General features: G+C 37.8%; 1 protein-coding gene across 6 annotated transcripts in view; it reads left to right on the forward strand.

Annotated features, from left to right (window-relative positions):
- The window catches only part of CEP83 (centrosomal protein 83), a 138,724-nt gene that overhangs the window by 92,127 nt on the left and 28,660 nt on the right, over positions 1-17,937 (forward strand). For all 6 annotated transcript variants that reach the window (XR_014804352.1, XR_014804353.1, XR_014804355.1 and 3 more), the window contains 3 exons: positions 11,112-11,187; positions 13,524-13,681; positions 15,424-15,553. Coding sequence is in view for 1 of the 6 variants with exons in the window: in XM_084957569.1 (XP_084813695.1) it covers positions 11,112-11,187; positions 13,524-13,681; positions 15,424-15,553 (364 nt within the window). In the remaining 5 variants the exon portion in view is untranslated. The remainder of the gene's footprint in view (positions 1-11,111; positions 11,188-13,523; positions 13,682-15,423; positions 15,554-17,937) is intronic.

Here is a 17,937-nt window from a genome sequence, read left to right on the forward strand (position 1 = left end):
TTTGTCTATGTACTTTCTTCTTCTCATCAAGTTAGTAGTACTTGTTTCTTTTTTTCATCGTGGCAAAATATATATATAACAAAATTTATTCTTTCAATCACTTTTAAGCATACAGTTCAATGTTTTTTAAACTAGCATTTTGTTGAGTCAACTGTTTTTCGGTTTGCTACCTCATTGATTTCTGCTTAAATCGTCACTTGCTTCTATGTTTTCTGCCCTTAAAAAGTTTTTGTTTTGGTGTTTAATGTACATAAGTTAAAATTCATCTGTTGAATGTACAGCTTGATGGATTTTGGTGATTGTATGCAGTTCTGTAATCATATGTGCACAATGCGGGCATAGACAGTTCCGTCACTCTAACAGTGTCTCTGTGTCTCTTTGTAGTTGACCTTTTCCCTGAGCCCCAGCCTTACCTCCTGATTTATCCATGTGTTTGCTTATGTCAGTAGCTGATTCCTTTTTATTTCTGATTAGTTTTCCATTGTGTGGATATAATGCAGTTTGTTTATCCGTTCTTTTTTTTTTTGATGGACAAATACTTGGGTCGTTATTAGTTTGGGGCTATTATGAACAGTGCTGCCCTGAAAATTTGTGTACAAGCCTTTGTGTGCACATATGTTTGTACTTCTCTTGGTTAAATATTTGGGGGAGAGATTGCTGAGTCATATGAAAATGTATATTTAATTTTATCACATATAGAAATAGTATTTTCCAAAGAGTTGTGTGTTCTCATTCCCAGTAGCAGTGTGTGAGAGTTTCATTTTTGTCACATAGCCTTACCAACACTTGTTATTGTCAGTTTTTTTAACTTTATAATTCTAGCTTTTGTGTTACTGCCATCTTAATTCAATTTTCTCTCATGGCTAGTGAGGTTTAGCATCTTTTAATGTGCTTGTAGGCAACTTCACTTTTGTGAGGCATCTATTCAAATATTTTGTCCATTTTTAAAATTGGGAAAGTTTTTTCTTGACTTTTAACAGCTCTTTATGTATTTTGCATAAAAGCCCTGTGTCAGAGCTATGTTTCACAAATATTTCCTTGTAGTTTGTGGCTTGCTTTCTTATTTGTGTCTTTTGAAAGCAAATTTGTTTTGATTAATTATTAATTTTTCTTTTTTTGTTTGTGTTTTTATGTGTTTTCTGTTTAAGAAATCTTTGCTAGTCTTGTATCACAAAGATTTCTCTCATGTTTTCTTCCAGAAGATTAATAATTTGGTTTTTACATTTAGGTTTTATGCTCCAGTTCATGTCATTTTTTTAAATTATTTTATTTTTTACAGAATAAAATACATATATTTAAACACAATTACGTTCACACAGATTATTATATCATGGATCTTAAGAAACAGATTAAGTGACTCCCTCTGGAGAAGTGGAATGGGAAAATATGCTGAGAGAAATAGGAAATTGATTCTATACTTTATCCCTTTTTGTATGGCTTTCGTCTTTACATTTAGTATTATCTATTACATTTCAATTTTTCTTTAAAAATTAGCGTTATATTAAAATTGTGTATATTATGCAACTAAAATTTACAAAGAAGAAAGCCTTATATACCATTAAATATTTTATATAGCATAATGAAAAGAATAGCTTCACTGGTAAGAATAACAAAAATAATATACCCTCTCCTCTGAAAATAAGTAAAATATAAAATGCATAAATTGGTTAAAAAAAGTGTAACTATATAAATATGTCCTCATAATTTGTTACATCTTATTGATTCTTCAGTATAGGCATTACACCATTCTAGGTGATGTGATAAACAAAGACATTATAGACCTTAAATCGTACCATGGAGAGAAATAGTTATTAATAATACAATTGTAGAACTGTATTTAATTGTACAGTGTCATTGTTTAATTATAATTATCATAAATTCTTTGATGGCGAGGAAATCAGAATCAGATGTAAGAAGACTTCAGCATTCCAAGAATGATGTCAGATGACCCCCTTCATGGTGGATTATGTACTTACTTACTATGAGATATATTTCTTCTCCAGAGGTTCCTTGTTTGTGCGTCAATTGTAGATTTTTGGTGTGCATTTATTCTGAAGTTTTGATATAAGAGTCTATATGTATATGAGGTGGTTTTAAGTTGTTGTTATCTTAATTGCAAGTTCATCTCCAGTGTCCTGCATTTGTACTCACCTCTTCTCATGATGTCTGATTTTGGTGGTATAATTGTGCATAGGTGATTTCGTATCTTTACTGTATATATACCTTTACTGGTGAGCCTTGTCATTTGTGGTATTTTTGTTTCCTGTTGCTGTCTTTTCTGCCTAGAGAAGTTCCTTTAGTATTTGTTGTAAGGCTGGTTTAGTGTTGCTGAATTCTCTCAGCTTTTGCTTATCTGAGAAGGTTTTGATTTCTCCTTCAAATCTGCATGAGAGCCTTGCTGGATAAAGTAATCTTGGTTGGAGGTTTTTTCCTTTCATCATGTTAAGTATATCATGCCACTCCCTTCTGGCTTGCAGAGTTTCTGCTGAAAAATCTGCTGATAACCTTATTGGGGTTCCCTTGTGTGTTACTTGTTTCTTTTCCCTAGCTGCTTTCAAGATTTTCTCTTTGTCTTTAATTTTGGTCAGTTTGATGAATATGTGTCTTGGTGTATTCCTCCTTGGGTTTATTGTGTATGGTACTCGTTGTGCTTCCTGGATTTGAGTGAGTGGTTCCTTTCCCATGTGAGGGAAGTTTTCGGCTATTAGCTCTTGGAATATTTTTTCTGTCTCCTTCTCTCTCTCTCCTCCTTCTGGCACCCCTATAATACAGATGTTGGTAGGTTTAACGTTGTCCCAGAGTTCTCTGAGACTCTCTTCATTTGTTTTCAATCTTTTTTCTCTTTTCTGTTCTGCATCCGTAATTTCCACTAATCTGTCCTCCACCTTGCTTATTTGTTCTTCTGCCTCCTGTATTCTGCTGTTAGCTGCTTCTAGTGAATTTTTTATTTCCGTTATTGTATTTTGCATCTCTTCTTGTTTAAGTTTTATATCTTGTATCTCTTTGGTCAGTGTTTCCTGTAAGTTATCCATCTTTGCCTCCAGTTTATTCCCAATGTCTTGCATCATCTTCAGCATCAACAGTCTAAAGTCTTTTTCCTGGATGCTGAGAATCTCCTCATTGCTTAGCTGATTTTCTGGGGTTTTTTCTTTCTCCCTCGTTTGAGTTACAGTTCTCTGTCTTTTCATTTTTACAGGTATTTGGTGTGGTGACCTTTTTATAGATAATAGAGCTATAGCCTCTCTCACTTCTGGTGTCTGCCCCCCTTGTGGCTGAAGTCAGTATGGGGGCTTGGTGTAGGCTTCCTGATGGGAGGGGCTGATGCCTGCCCACTGGTAGGTGGAGCCATTCCTATCCCTCTGGTGGGTGGGGCTTAGTCTCTGGATGGGATTAGAGGCAGCTGTGTGCCTGAGGGGTCTTTAGGTAGTCTGTTTACTGAGGGGTGGGACTGTGATCCCACCTGGGTTGTTGTTTGCCCTGGGGCTTCTCAGTGCTGACTGATGGGTGGGGCCATATTTTCCCAAAATGGCCACCTCCAGAGAAAGGCAACTGCTGAATAATCCTGAGAGCTTTGCCTTCAATGTCCTTCCCTCACAACAAGCCACATTCACCCCTGTTTTCCCAGGATGTCCTCCAAGAACTGCAGTCAGGTTTGACCCAGATTCCTATGGAGACATTGCTTTGCCCTGGGACCTAGTGCACGTGAAAGTCCATGTGCCCCTTTTAAGAATGGGGTCTCTGTTTCCCCCAGTTCTGTGGAGCTCCTGTGCACAAGCCCCACTGGTCTTCAATGCCAGATGCTCCAGTGGCTCTTTCTCCCAGTGCCAGATCCCCGCACGTGAGGGTTTGATGTGGGGCTCAGAACTCTCACTCCTGTAGGTAAGTCTCTGTGAGCCAGTTAGTTTCCAGTCTGTGGAGCTTCCCACCCAGGAGGTATGGGGTTGTTTATATTGTGAAATCACCCTTCCTACCTCTTGAGGTAGCCTCCTCTTTTTCTTCTGGAGTAGGTTATCTTTTTTAAGGTTTCTGGTCCATTTGGGTGAAGATTGCTTAGTCTTTAGTTGTGAATTTTGTTGTTTTTAGGAGAGAAGTTGAGCTCCAGTCCTTCTATTCCACCATCTTAATCCTGTCTTAGTTCATGTCAATTTTTATATGGTGTGAGGTGATGGTAGCCATTCATTTTTTATTTCTATATAGATATCCACTTGTTCCAGCACCATTTGTTGAAGAATATCTTTTCCCCCACTTTGAATTATTTTGGTACCTTTGTTGAAAGTCAGTTGGCCGTGTATGTGTGTGTGTGATTCTGGCTCCGTTCTGTTCCATTGATCTGTATGTTTGTCCTGACATCAGTATCACTTTCTTGACTACTACAGCTCCACAGTAATTTTGATTCAGGTAGTGCAAGTCTTCTACTTCGTTATTTTTTCTGCAGATTATTTTGGCTCTTCTAGGTCCTTTGCCCTTTCCACGTAGATTTTAAAATCAGCTCATCACTAGTTTCAATAAGGCTTGTAAAGATTTTGATTGGGATTGTGTTGAATCTGCAGCTCACTTTGAGAAGAGCTGCCGTTTCATCAGTATTGAGTCTATCCAATCCGTGAATATGGCATATCTCTCCATTGATTTGGGTCATCTTTAACTTCTGTCATCAAAGTTTTGTAGTGTTCATTTGTATATATTATACTCATCTTGTGTTACATGTTATTTCTAAGCTTTTTTTATGTCATTATAAATGGAGTTATTTTTTAAAATTTCATTGTCTAATGTCAGTTACTAGCATAAAGAAATATAGTTGCTTTTATGTGTTGACCTTGAATCCTGTGAACTTACTGAAGTCATGTAGTTTCTACTGACTGCTTTGTAGGTTTTTAGTTTTCTAAAATCATGTTGTATATGTTGTGCTTTCTTTTTAGTTTATTCATTTTTTGGTTACTTCTTAGTTGGAAATTTAATTCAACTAATATTCCTTCGCTTTTATTGGTAAAAGGATCATACTGAGAATTTTCTTTAGCTGCTCTAAATGTGTCTTATAGATTATGATATGTGGTGTTTTAATTATCATTTTTTTAGAAATGCTCTAATTTCAATTTGCATCTTGTATTTCGCCCAAGAATTAATAGAAGATGTACTAATAGAAGGTGTAGTTGTTTAATGAAAATTGATCTAGTAGTTTTCTAGGGTTTCCGTAACAAAATATCAACAGAAATTAATTTTCTTACTGTTCTGGAGGCTGTATGTCATAGATCTCAGAGTGTTAGCAGGTTGGGTTTCTCCTGAGGCCTCTCTCCTTGACTTGCAGCTTGATTGCCTTCTTACTGTGTCCTCACAGGGACTTTCCTCTGAGCACACGTATCCCTGTATCCCTGGTACCCCCTCGTCTTATAAGGACACCTGTCTTAGGGTTAGGGCCCATCTGTAACCTCTTTAAAGGCCCTTTCTCCAAATACATTCACATTTAAAGTACTAGGAGTTGGGACTTCAACACATGAATTTGGGGAGAGACACAGTTCAGTCTGTAACAGAAGATTTTTGAATTTCCAGGTGATAGCACTTTAAAAAAAATTTTTGTTGTTAATTTCCCGTTTTATGCATTGTGACTAGAGAGTATTGTTCCCGTTATTTCTGCTTTATGGAGCACACTAATGTTTTCTTTGTGACCTAATATATCAAGGCCCAGGACCAGGGTAAAGCTAGTGAGGCACCCAGGGTGCAAAATTTAAGGAGATACTCAATCTTATGCAAGAACCTGAGAGCGAGTCTCCTTAAATTTTGCACCCTGCACACCTCGTTGCCTCCCCTCAGTCAGGTCCAATAATACATGATTGCTTTCTGTGTTACATAAGGATTTGAAAAGGAAAGGCTCAATTGTAGGAGTATGAAGTTTGACATATACATTCTTAAGATGTACCTCATTGAACTTATTAACTACGATGTTTAGGTCTTATGTGTACTTTTATTTTTTGTCTACTTGATTTGTCTTATACAGAGAGTGATATATTAAAGATTCCTAGTATTACTTTAGTGCGTTTCTGTGTCAGACTCTGTAAGATTTTTTGTAACTTTTTGCTTTGTAGGTGATTGCTATTTTATTTGGTGTATAGATAATCATAATGGTTATGCCTTAATTGTGAATTGTAGACTTTAGCATTTAAACGCACTTTTATTTTTGTCATTAACTTTTTTGTTTGAATTCTACCTTGTTTGATATTATTATTATTATTATTATTTTTGTCTTTTTTTGCCATTTCTTGGGCCGCTCCTGCGGCATATGGAGGTTCCCAGGCTAGGGGTCGAATTGGAGCTGTAGCTGCCAGCCTGCGCCAGAGCCACAGCAACGCGGGATCCAAGCCACATCTGCGACCTACACCACAGCTCACGGCAACGCCGGATCGGTAACCCACTGAGCGAGGCCAGGGATCGAACCCGCAACCTCATGGTTCCTAGTCGGATTTGTTAACCACTGCACCACGACGGGAACTCCTGATATTATTATTATTACTCTTATTTTCTTATTGCTTCCATTTGCCTGGTGTACTTTTGTTTATCCCCTCATTTTTGGTATTTCTGAATCAACTTTGCCTTTTAAATGTGTCTTTTATGTGTAGCATATAGTTGAGTCTCGCTTTGGATCCAAATTAGAGATCTTTTTGTTTCAGTAGATGAATTAAATCTGTTTACGTGCGGTAAGCTCCCTGCTCACTGCATAGACTTTTAGGCAGGAGATGAGAGATCACTTGCTAGGATTTAGAATTATTTTCCTCTTTTTACTTACATATGTTTTGAAGTTTGGGCATTGTCTGCCATTTATGTGATTTTGTGTGGTTTTGTTTGATCTTGTTTTTCTGTATTGTTTTGCAGGACATGTATATAACATAGAGCTAGGCATTTGCTTTTATCTTCAGCTTCTGGAAGGCCCCCATATCTGCGTTTTTAAATTTGGAAATCTTAATGGCTTTCTAATTATATGATTAAAGTTGAGAGATTTTTAAAAATCACTTTCATTAAGCTGTATGCTTTGAGATAAGGTTTTTGATTTTCATTACTCAGGAAAGAATCACCTCTGGTAGAGATATATGTATTATTTACAAATGTCAGGTTTTATAAGCTATTAATTTAAATGTTAGCTGCCACAATTCTAGAACCATGAATCTGTTGTTGATTTTGAGAGCCAATCTGGTCCTACCACTCTTTGCTTTTAAGTGAATACATTTTTTTAACTGGGGATAGGTGAGGTTTTTGTTATTGTTGTTCTAATCTCTCCTGGACAGTCTCCAGGAAGGAGCGGGAGACCCCCTCCAAGAAGCTCACTCTAATATTTTATCCTCTTACAGTCCCACAGCTTGGCCAGTAAGAATCTTTTCTCAGAATATAAGCCTGTTTCTCCTGGTTTGGGTTTCTGTTGCCATAGTGATAAAATGTTCAGCAATCACTCCTTGAAGACAATAATGAACTAGACCCTTAAATTTTTTTTTTTTTTTTGGCGCCGCAAAATGGCTTTTATTCTTACAGCCTTTTTTAAAAAAATTCTGTTACTTTGTTAATTTTTATTGAATTCCTCTTCAGTTTCTCCAGACCATTTATAAGGTGTAATTGACCCCAACTTATTTTAGAGTAAGAGCATAGTAACCAACATAAAATATAGCAGAAGAAGTAATTTGCAAACTATGCATGATTTTTTTTTTATTGGTTTACAATTGTGTTTTTTTTCATGGCAGTTCTGATTTATAAGTCTAGCTCCATCCACTGGCTCTATTTTGATCAATTATTAAAATAATAGCAGCTTGTATTATTTAGAAATTGTGATAAGTTAGAAAGAGACTACCTGTGGAGAAAAAGGTTTTACTAAGGCTTATAAAAAGTCTAAAGCATGTAAGCAGAAGAACCTATTTATTTATAAACAATAGATACTTGTGATAAGTAGACTTAATCACTGCTTTTTCAGATGCTTTAAATTATTAATTATGTACCAGTCTTGTCTTTATTAAAGTGCATTTCTTCACCACTAGCATAAATAATAAAATGATTATTCCAATAGTATTCCATATTTTAAAAGGCTGCTCCTCCCACCCGCTCACAATGAGTTTGTAAAATTTGTCAAGTTACCTGTAAATTAAAGACATGTAAATATTGAGATAAACTATCCAGTCAACTTTTGATTATGACAGTAACTCAACTCCAACTAAACTGAAGCAAAAAAAGGGACTTCATTCGCTCTCATAAATTGTGGAAAGGACAGAAATTGTACTGGTCTCACGGACACCTGGGTCTAGGAACTCAAATGTGTCAGATAAGAGTGGCTTCTTCCCTCCTTTCATCTCCCTCCTCTCTTTTCTAACTCCTGTGTCTGCTTCTCTCCTACTGCTTTCCCTGCGAGGACTAGACTATATTTTGAGATCAAAGAAGACAGAGTTCTTACTTGATGATTCAAGTTAGGAAAATCTAGAAAAGGCTTTGGGTCTGGTTCACACGCCCATCCCTGGGCCCATCACTGTGGCCAGGGGGATAGGGCACTCTGCCTCCGCCCAGGTTTTGTGCCTGTTTCTGAGTGTGTGTAGGGGGGCGGGGGGGCAGGGGCGGTATTTGGGGGGAGGGAGGGAGAGGCAGTTATGAGTGGTTCATTATCAGAAGTGAGGAGAAGTGTCTTGGAGAAATTGCATCAATAACTAACTGAGGGAAGGGGAACTTGATTATTTAAGATTTTGCATTATTTAAGACCAGAGCTGTTTTCCATTTGTGGCTTTCTGATTTTTTTCTTAAGGTTTTTAGAAACACTTTTTAAACGGTTATTTACAACATCTTTCTTTCTACTTATACTTCCTCTTGAGATGAGTTATCTGTTGTATATTATCTTAGTAGGGAGCAAGAGACTTAGCCTTGGCCGGTGGAACAGTTTCTTGTAGAGAATTTGAACTGCAGAGTAAGTAATGGAAAAACCAGCATTTGACAAACCAGGCAGTTCGTGTGGCATGTCCTCGCTCATGATTCTGGCCAATTATTCTAGCCTGGTTCTGGTTCCCTAGTTCCCTGTCGATTCATTGAGTCTCTTAAGTCTTACCAGGAAGGGCCCTTTTTGCTAATAATGACCAGAGTCAGTTTCCAGTGCTCATAGCAAGAACTTTGATTTTAATAGGTTGATATAAGAACTGCCATTCTCTAGAAACTTATTCTAAGGATCTTTGACCACAGAGAAATCATAAATACAACTTCTTTGGCTTGCCCTTGTCTATTGCTTTTCCTTGGTAATGGATGCTGACATCAAATGAAGCCAAAAGATGATACCAGAACCTTGGCGCCTCATATTATTGGCCACCTATAGCTTTTAAAATCTCATTTTAAATCACTTTTAAAAAATTTTAAAGTGAGAGCTCAGTCCCTCAGTCATACTGGCTGCCTTTCAAACGTGCTGAAGTCCCATGCAGCTGGTGATCACGATACTGGATGGTGCAAATTGTAGAACATTTCCGTCATTGAGGATATAGCTCCATCAGACTGCCGTTGAGCTGTAAATTCCTTAAAAGAGAAGGATTCTGTCTGGTATTTTCTGGTTTATCCGCAGCACTTAGGTCTGGGGCTCCGCCGTTGTGGGTTCTCGGTAAATATTTGCTGAATGTTGAAAGGACACATATCAGCTGCCTGCCATAGAAAACCTACGCAATAATCAGCATAATAGGCTTCCCTGTGCTTCGAAGAGTACTTGGAACAGCTCCAACTCACTGTTATTCCAAATGTCCCCACTGAACTTTTCCACAGCTGCAAACTCTGTTGTTACCTTGGCCTTCCAGTCGACCTACCAAATCGACTTCCATTATTTCCATCTATTTACAATAGCCTTGTAAACATAAAGGCCTGCTAAATATTTGAAGGATTTTTAAAAGGGACGCTTGAGGGCTTTTCCTCTTAAATCTAAGTAGTGTAAAATCCTTTTCACGGGGTCTTCAGAGATAAACTGTTTTAAGGTTCTGGCTGAGAATATATTACTCTTTTTGAAGAGGACACAAATTGTGCAGCTGTTCATTCATCTCAGGGATGAAAGCACATAAAATATTTGATAGACTATAGTTTCTTTTAAATCCCAAGCTTAAAATCATTATAATTGTGGCATAATGAAGTAGGGGACAGAGTAATTCCTTGAGTGTGAGGAGGCCTGGATCCTGTCTTATTTGTCTACTTGGTAGCTGTGTGATTGGGACCTAACTTTGCTAAGCCTCCCTCTCTTTTTCTCTATCACCTGGAAAAATAAAGATGATTCTGCTTACTTCCATAGGACTATTGTGAGAAATCACTGCAACTGACCAGCTTTAATTTGTTTGTTTTTTTTTTTTTTTTTTTTTTTGGTCTTTTTAGGGCTGTACCTAAGGCATATGAAAGTTCCCAGGCTAGGGGTAAAATTGGAGCTGCAGCTGCCAGCCTGCGCTACCAGCCACAGCAACTCAGGATCCAAGCTACATCTGCAACCTACACCACAACTCATGACAACACCGGATTCTTAACCCACTGAGCGAGGCCAGGGATCAAACCTGCGTCCTTGTGGATGCCAGTCAGATTCCTTTCCACTGAGGCATGACGGGAACTCCATGCATGTTCTATTGTAGACATCATGGTAGGCATTAAGGAACATTTAGGAGCTCTGTAACCTAAGAGAGCGAAAGTGAAATAGCACTGTATCTGAAAGGGTTCTGTAAACTGTGAAGTGCTGTAGGGCTGTAAGAGTGCTCCTCATCCGGACTGCTTTCTCCTGGCTTGCAGACGCGTCATGCACTCGTCCGCCAAAGCCTGTTCCCCGTGTGCATCAAAATCCTCCCCATCAGCGTTTTGTCTTCCCTGTAGTACTCTCTCATCCTCCTAGACAAATTTGATGTCCCATCTTCTCTGTGCCTGTAGTTTATAGGTTTTTTCACAGCAAAAGCAGAAGTGTGCTACAGTGTAATTGTGTGTGAATACAACTTAGTCACCTGAAGTCACAGTCTTGGTCTTTGAATCTACCACTTTGCATAGCAAGCACAATGCCTGGTGTTGATGCAGGCACTCGATAAAACCATTGTTTTAAACAGTGAAATATATGAACTATGGATTTTTAATAATGTCTTTTGTTGGGTTGGGATTTTTAGGTTGAAACTTCAACAACAGATTGTGAATATTGAAAATGCGGAGAAAGAAAAAAAGGAAAATTCTGACCTGAAACAGGTATTATTTTAGGAAACATTTTGCTTTTATTTTTTAAGTGCATCCTTAAATCTGTGTTTTGAATCTTTGTTGGAATTTTGCATATGACTATCCTGAAAATATCACCCCAGTTGTGAACAGATTGTTGAGGTTGATAGGTAAAGATAAAGTGTTTAAACCTTTTTAAGCTTTAGTTTAGTAAGCTTCTTTTGCTAACTGCTGTTTTTAGGACATTCGTATGTTGTGGCCCATGATGATTTTTTTTAAAAATTATAGTTTAAATGACAGTATTTTGATGTTCCAAATTTAAAATATAGATTAAAAGATCATCCGTGTTTTAACTTACTTGTGTGATTGATACCTTTGCATTTCTTACTCCATGAGCAACTTTTTATTATATCCCTCTGCAATCTAAGAGTTGTATTTATGGAAGGAAATTCATATTTTAATTAAAGTTACTTGGGTTCAGGAAAGATTTATATGGGTGGGAGTTCCTGTTGTGGCTCAGCAGTAATGATCCCTGGCCTTGCTCAGGCGGTTAAAGAATCTGATGTTGCTGTGAGCTGCGGTGTAGGTCACAGACGTGGCTTGGATCCTGCGTTGCTATGGCTGTGGTGTAGGCCGGCAGCTGCAGCTCCAATTTGACTCCTAGCCTGGGAACCTCCATATGCCACAGTGTGGCCCTAAAAGACAAAAAAAAAAAAAAAAAAAAGGTGTGGGGGGGAGAGCTGTATATGGGCAAAACAGATTGTGAGGAATGATAATCCCATTTTTAGGATTTATGCTTACATGCCAGCCGGCATTGCTTTGTATGTATAGTTGTGGTTTCTAAGCCTCAAGTAGGCGGGCACAACGTTTGATACTCTGAGAGACGTTTTCTGGTTTCATTGGCATTGGGCTTTCTGTCATCCTATAGATACGCAGAAGTATTAAGCTCTTTGCAGGTGCTTGTTCAGTTAGCTCTAATACATTTTTTAACATTTACAATTCCAGTTAAAAATGCTCAGCAGGGAGTTCCCATTGTTGCTCAATGGTTAGCTAATCTGACTAGGAACCATGAGGTTGCAGGTTTGATCCCTGGCCTTGCTCAGTGGGTTAAGGATCTGGTGTTGCTGTGAGCTGTGGTGTAGGTTGCCGACGCAGCTTGGTTCCCATGTTGCTGTGGCTCTGGCGTAGGCTGGCAGCTACAGCTCCGATTAGACCCCTAGCCTGGGAACCTCCATATGCCGCGGGAACAGCCCAAGAAAAGGCAAAAAGACCAAAAAAAAAAAAAAAAAGCTCAGCAGTTGTTCATGGAGAAATTCATTCTAAATAATACCATTCTGCTTTATTCTTCTGACAGTTGCTCTTTGGACATAGGTAGTCTTGTATGTTGCTTTGCTACCATCAGGAAGTAATGGAATCATTTCCCATTTATTGCATAAAGACTCTGGTTTCTTTTTGACTCTTGAGTCTTATAAGGGTTCTTTTGATCTAGAGTCTCTTGACTGTGTCCACACTTCTCTCAGAGAATGGCTTAGAGAGATAGAAGAAGTTGAAAGAAAAATGAAGACTTGTTTATTAATTCATCAAATGGCTTGTCCAGGAGGTGTAGCTGTGTCCCCAAAGAAGATTATTTAGACAGAATTTAAGAGCAGTGTGGGTCTCCTAGCCTGTTAGTCTGTAACTAACTAGATGATTAGCTGCTTTTTGTGAGAAAAAGTATCTCCAGATAAAGGTAAATAGGGATGGAGAAGAAACCTGGGTAACGTTTCACAGGTTGATGAATGGTTCTAGGGGCCAAGGAATCCCTACCATTCATTAGATTTCTCAGAGCATCGTTCTTCTGTCCAACAGTGGGATGTATAGAACGCTTAAAAACTACTCAAAAACAATGTGAAAGGGGTCCTTATGTATTCATGATTCCCAGCTATTCAGAAAGCAGAACTACTGGAAGGGTTGCTGGTCACAGGGTTTGTGGAGTAGGAGAATGGGTTTTCTTAGCAGCTTCCCAGCTCACCTGCTTTTAAAATCTTTTCTTTCCTAGGAGGCCCTAATAGTTGGATTCTCTTTGCTCACTGCTCGGCTCTCCTCCTAATGACCCTTCTCCCCATTCCTAGTCCCTTTCCTGGTCTGCTTATTTGGGAAAGAAGAAAGCTCAGTAGCAGCTTGAGGAATAGGGTTCTTGATAGTCTCTGGTTATATTGAGAAGTGATCTTAATGCTGCTGCTTTTTATTGTTTCATTTCAGGGTGTCCTCAGGGGCGTATCAGTCGGGTGGGGCCGTTGGAGGGAAGATGCTTAGTGTCCTCGGCCTCTCTCATGTTCTGTTGCATTTGTTTAATGGCCGTATGTTTCTTTTCTTTCTTCTCTTTTAAGCAAATCAGTAGGTTGCAGATCCAGGTGACCTCACTTGCACAGTCAGAGAATGAGTTGCTGAATTCAAACCAAATACTAAAGGAGATGGTGGAGGAGTTAAAGCAGGAATGCCGAAATTTAAGAAGCCAGTCTGAAAAAGCACGACTGGAAGTTGAAAAGTAGAGTTTGCTCTTTTTTTTATGTACAAACTATTTCTTCTTTCTGCTATATTATACACAGTTATTCTAATGATGATTCCACTATTGAATGTATTTTGGGAATTACAAATACTCCAGTGACTGTATAGTGGTCTTAGGGTATTGTATTTTCTGTTTTTAGAGCTGAGCTTTATGGACTCTTTTTTTTTTTTTAAGGAACATTTAGGGAATAAAATTCTATCCTTTTAAAATTCTGCCTTACCACAGTATTCTGAAAACCTTCTGAGAAACATTTCTTTATTCTTTGAATAAGTCAATACATTTCTTACTTAAAATATCTAAATTATTCTTCTGAATGCCAGAGAACAGAAAATTTTTGATGTGCACACCTTCCTAGAATTAGAATTATAATCCTTTGGATTTTCCCTTTGAAAAGCTTATTTATTTGTTTATATCTTTTGGTCTTGAAATCTCTTAGTAGTAGACAGTCTTCTGAGCTGGTAGGGAGATGATTTTGGTGATCAAGAGCTCATATTCCTTGGAAATTTTTTGTTAGATACGGTAGAAAACTACTATTTTGTATTTGTTTTTTTACTATAAGTTGTCAATATTATAAGTTTTTTAATCTACAGAACATTTTTTCACATTTTTTTCTTCTGAAGGCTTTCTCGCCACATAGAATTTGTTTTCCTAGTTTTTCTGTTATTTCGTATTTTAAGGCTTGTCCATGGCCTCATATATATGGATGAATTTCAAGAAAAGGAAATATGCAAGATAATTGTCCATAATGTGTTGTGACATTCCACAGAATCCAAAATATTTTGCTTATATTTTGCAAAAAATGGGAATTTATATCTTGGGATACTCAAGTGTTTGATTGAAATATGCTTAAGAATTCTAATCACAAGAATAACTACCAGGTTTAACTAATTCATCATTGGTTTCAGAATGTTATTCATAGGATTATATAGCAGAAAATAGCTGGATTAGGGGGTCAAAAGATGTGATTTTGGTACCAACTAAGACACTTAAAATCTCTATGACATTAGTCATGCAACCTGACTATTCTCAAGGTTTGTAATCTCATTTTTACTGCCTATAGCAATGACACTAAAAATCGTAAAGTGTACAGAAGAGCTTTAGAGATGTAAGTTGTGATGATATTACTATAAAATATCATTTATATGAATTTTACTCTAGCCAGAAAACATACCGCATTAAGACTTGATACCAGGGTTGATTTTTAACCATCTTTATTAGGCCCAGTTTTTTTTTGTTTTTGTTTTTTAATTCAAGCATAGTCAGTTTACAGTGTTGAGCAATTTGTGCTGTACAGCAAAGTGACCCAGTCATACGTATATAAGCATTCTTTTTCATATAATCTTCCATCATAGGGCCAGTCTTTCATAACTTGGTGGTATCATGGCTCAAAGCTGATGATCAGTTGTTTGTCCTGCCATTAACTATGTATAAAAAGTCTTTAAGCAAGTTAGTTAATGGCTCTAAGCCATTAAAATGGAGATGGTAGACGTACCTCACTTGGGGTCATTGTGAAGAGTAAGTGATATAGTGCATGTATTACTCCACACACAGTAGCTGGCTCATAGGAAACACTCAAGAGTGGTGATGTTAGCAAATACATGGCCATTCAAGAAGAGCCGCATTGGATGATGAAGGAGGTAGTGAGTTTGATTATATTTGTGATCATACCTATTTAATTCTAAGCGTTAACATCCCATGTTTTGCATGCATTCTTCTTACAGGGCACTGGAAGAGAAGCAAAAACACTGGTTGGAAGAAAAGCATAAGCTTCATGAACGTATCACTGACAGAGAAGAAAAGTATAATCAAGCCAAAGAGAAACTGCAGCGAGCTGCAATTGCCCAGAAAAAGGCAAGTGGTTCTTATGAAAGGGATTTCTACAGATTAAAACATAACTATTTTAGAAGAATAATTAAGACTGAAAATTAAAACTGAGATTAAAGTGGTATATTCGATTTGATACTTAAACATGACATTTTGCTGTCAACATTGCAAAGATAAATTAGGAAAATGCAAACTGTTCAACAGGTTTATTTCTCTTTTTTCTTTTTTAAAATAATGGCTGTACCCTCAGCATAAGGAAGTCCCCCGGCCAGAGATTGAATCCAAGCCATAGCTGTGATGCGACCTCCTCCACAGCTGTGGCCACACCAGAGCCTTTAACCCACTGTGCTGGGCCAGGGATCCAACCTGCGCCTCCACAGCAACCTGAGCCACTGCCGTTGGATTTTTAACCCACTGCGCTACAGTGAGAATTCCAACAGGTTTATTTCTAAATGTTGTGCACAAGTCATTTTTTCAGAGCCCACATGCATTTTTCCACATGTGTTTTTCATTAATAGACTTTCTAGACCAGCCCATACAAGTCTCCTTTAACTCATTGTACACTTAAATTGCGGGGTGATTAGGCCTGTTTCAGCTGTGCTTAACTAATACTTGGAACATTGTTTTTGTGGTTAAAATGCCGTTTTGTTTCCGGCTGGGAAATATAGAAGCAAGTATGTCCTTGCCCCAGCAGGAGAAACTAGAACTCCCCCTGGCTTCTGAAACAGCCATGATAGTTCCCACAGCCATGATCTTTTGTAAGTTTCATCTTGCAGGCATGTTTTCTGCAGCACCTGAAAATTTTGTTTTCTTGGAACTAGTCCAGGGCATCATGGAAATAATGTAACCACATGATTCATCTAAGTCAGTGGTTTGCAATTTCTTTTCTACTCCACAAAGCCAAGGGAATGCCCCATCAGAAACCGTTGGCAGCAATTCAGCACTCACTTTATTTTTTTAAACTAAAAATTTTTTCTTTTAAATTTTTTTGGAATAAGTTGATTTGTAGTGTATTAGTTTCAGATGTACAGCAGAGTTGAATCAGATATCTATGTGTATTATATACATATGTCCATTCTTTTTCCTATATGAGTTATTACAAACTACTGCATAGATGTCTCTGTGTACAGTAGGTTCTTGTTAATTATTTTACACAGTAGTGTGTGTATGTTATTGCCATCCTCCTAATTCCTCCCTCCTCCCACATGGTTTCCCCCTCTGGTAACTATAAGATTGATTTTGAAGTCTGTGGGTTTGTTTCTGTTTTATTTTTATTTATGTTTCTTTTTCATGGCCACACCTGTGGCAAATGGAAGTTCCTAGGCTAAGGGCTGAATCAGAGCTGTAGCTGCAGATCTCTGACATAGCCACAGCAACACTGAATCTGAGCCTCATCTGCAACCTATGTCACAGCTTGTGGCAACGCCAGATCCTTAACTCACTGAGCAAGGCCAGGAATCAAACCTGTATCCTCATAGAGACAACATTAGGTCCTTAACCTGCTGAGCCACAATGGGAACTCCTATTTCTGTTTTATAAATAAGCTATTTTGTATCATTTTTTATTAGATTCCACATATAAGTAATATCATATGATATTTGTCTTTCTCTGGCTTAGTTCACTCAGTATGATAATCTGTAGGACCTTTCATGTTGCTGCAAATGGCATTATTTCATTCTTTTTTATGGCTAAGTAATATTCCATTGTATATATGTACCACATCTTTATCCACTTCTCTGTTGATGGACACTTAGGTTGCTTCCATGGCATGGCTATTATAAATAGTGCTGCTGTGAACATTGGGGTGCATTATATTTTTGAATTTAGGTTTTCTCTGGATATATGCCCATGAGTGGGATTGCTGGATCATATTATAGTTCTATATTTAGTTTTTAAAGGAACCTTCATAGTAATTGTACTAATTTACATTCCTATCAATAACAGTTACATTTTTTTCTACACCCTCTTCATCATTAAGTGTTTGTAGATTTTTGAATGATGGCCATTCTGACTGGTGGGAGGTGATGCTTCATTGTAGTTTTGACTTGCATTGCTCTAATAATTAGTGATGTTGAGCATCTTTTTATGTGTTTTTTGGGCCATTTCTTTGTCTTTGGAGAAATGTTTATGTCTTCCGCCCATTTTTCAGTCGGGTTGTTTTTTTCATATAAGGCTGCATGAGATATTTGTATATTTTGGTGATTAATCCCTTTTTAAAGGCTTTGCAGATATTTTCTCCTACTCTTTGGGTTGTCCTTTCTGTGTTTTTTTGTTTTTTAGGGCCACACTTGCGGCATTTGGAAGTTCCCAGGCTAGGGGTCAAATTGGAGCTACAGCTGCCGGCCTGTGCCACAGCCACAGCAAGATCCGAGCCATGTCTGTGACCTACACCACAACTCAGGGCAATGTCG

This window comes from Sus scrofa, chromosome 5 (genome assembly GCF_054392235.1).
Source record: "Sus scrofa isolate SSC_HxYL_T2T_F1_AM1 chromosome 5, Sscrofa_HxYL_maternal_Yorkshire_Landrace_v2.0, whole genome shotgun sequence".
NCBI classification, from domain to species: Eukaryota; Metazoa; Chordata; class Mammalia; order Artiodactyla; family Suidae; genus Sus; species Sus scrofa.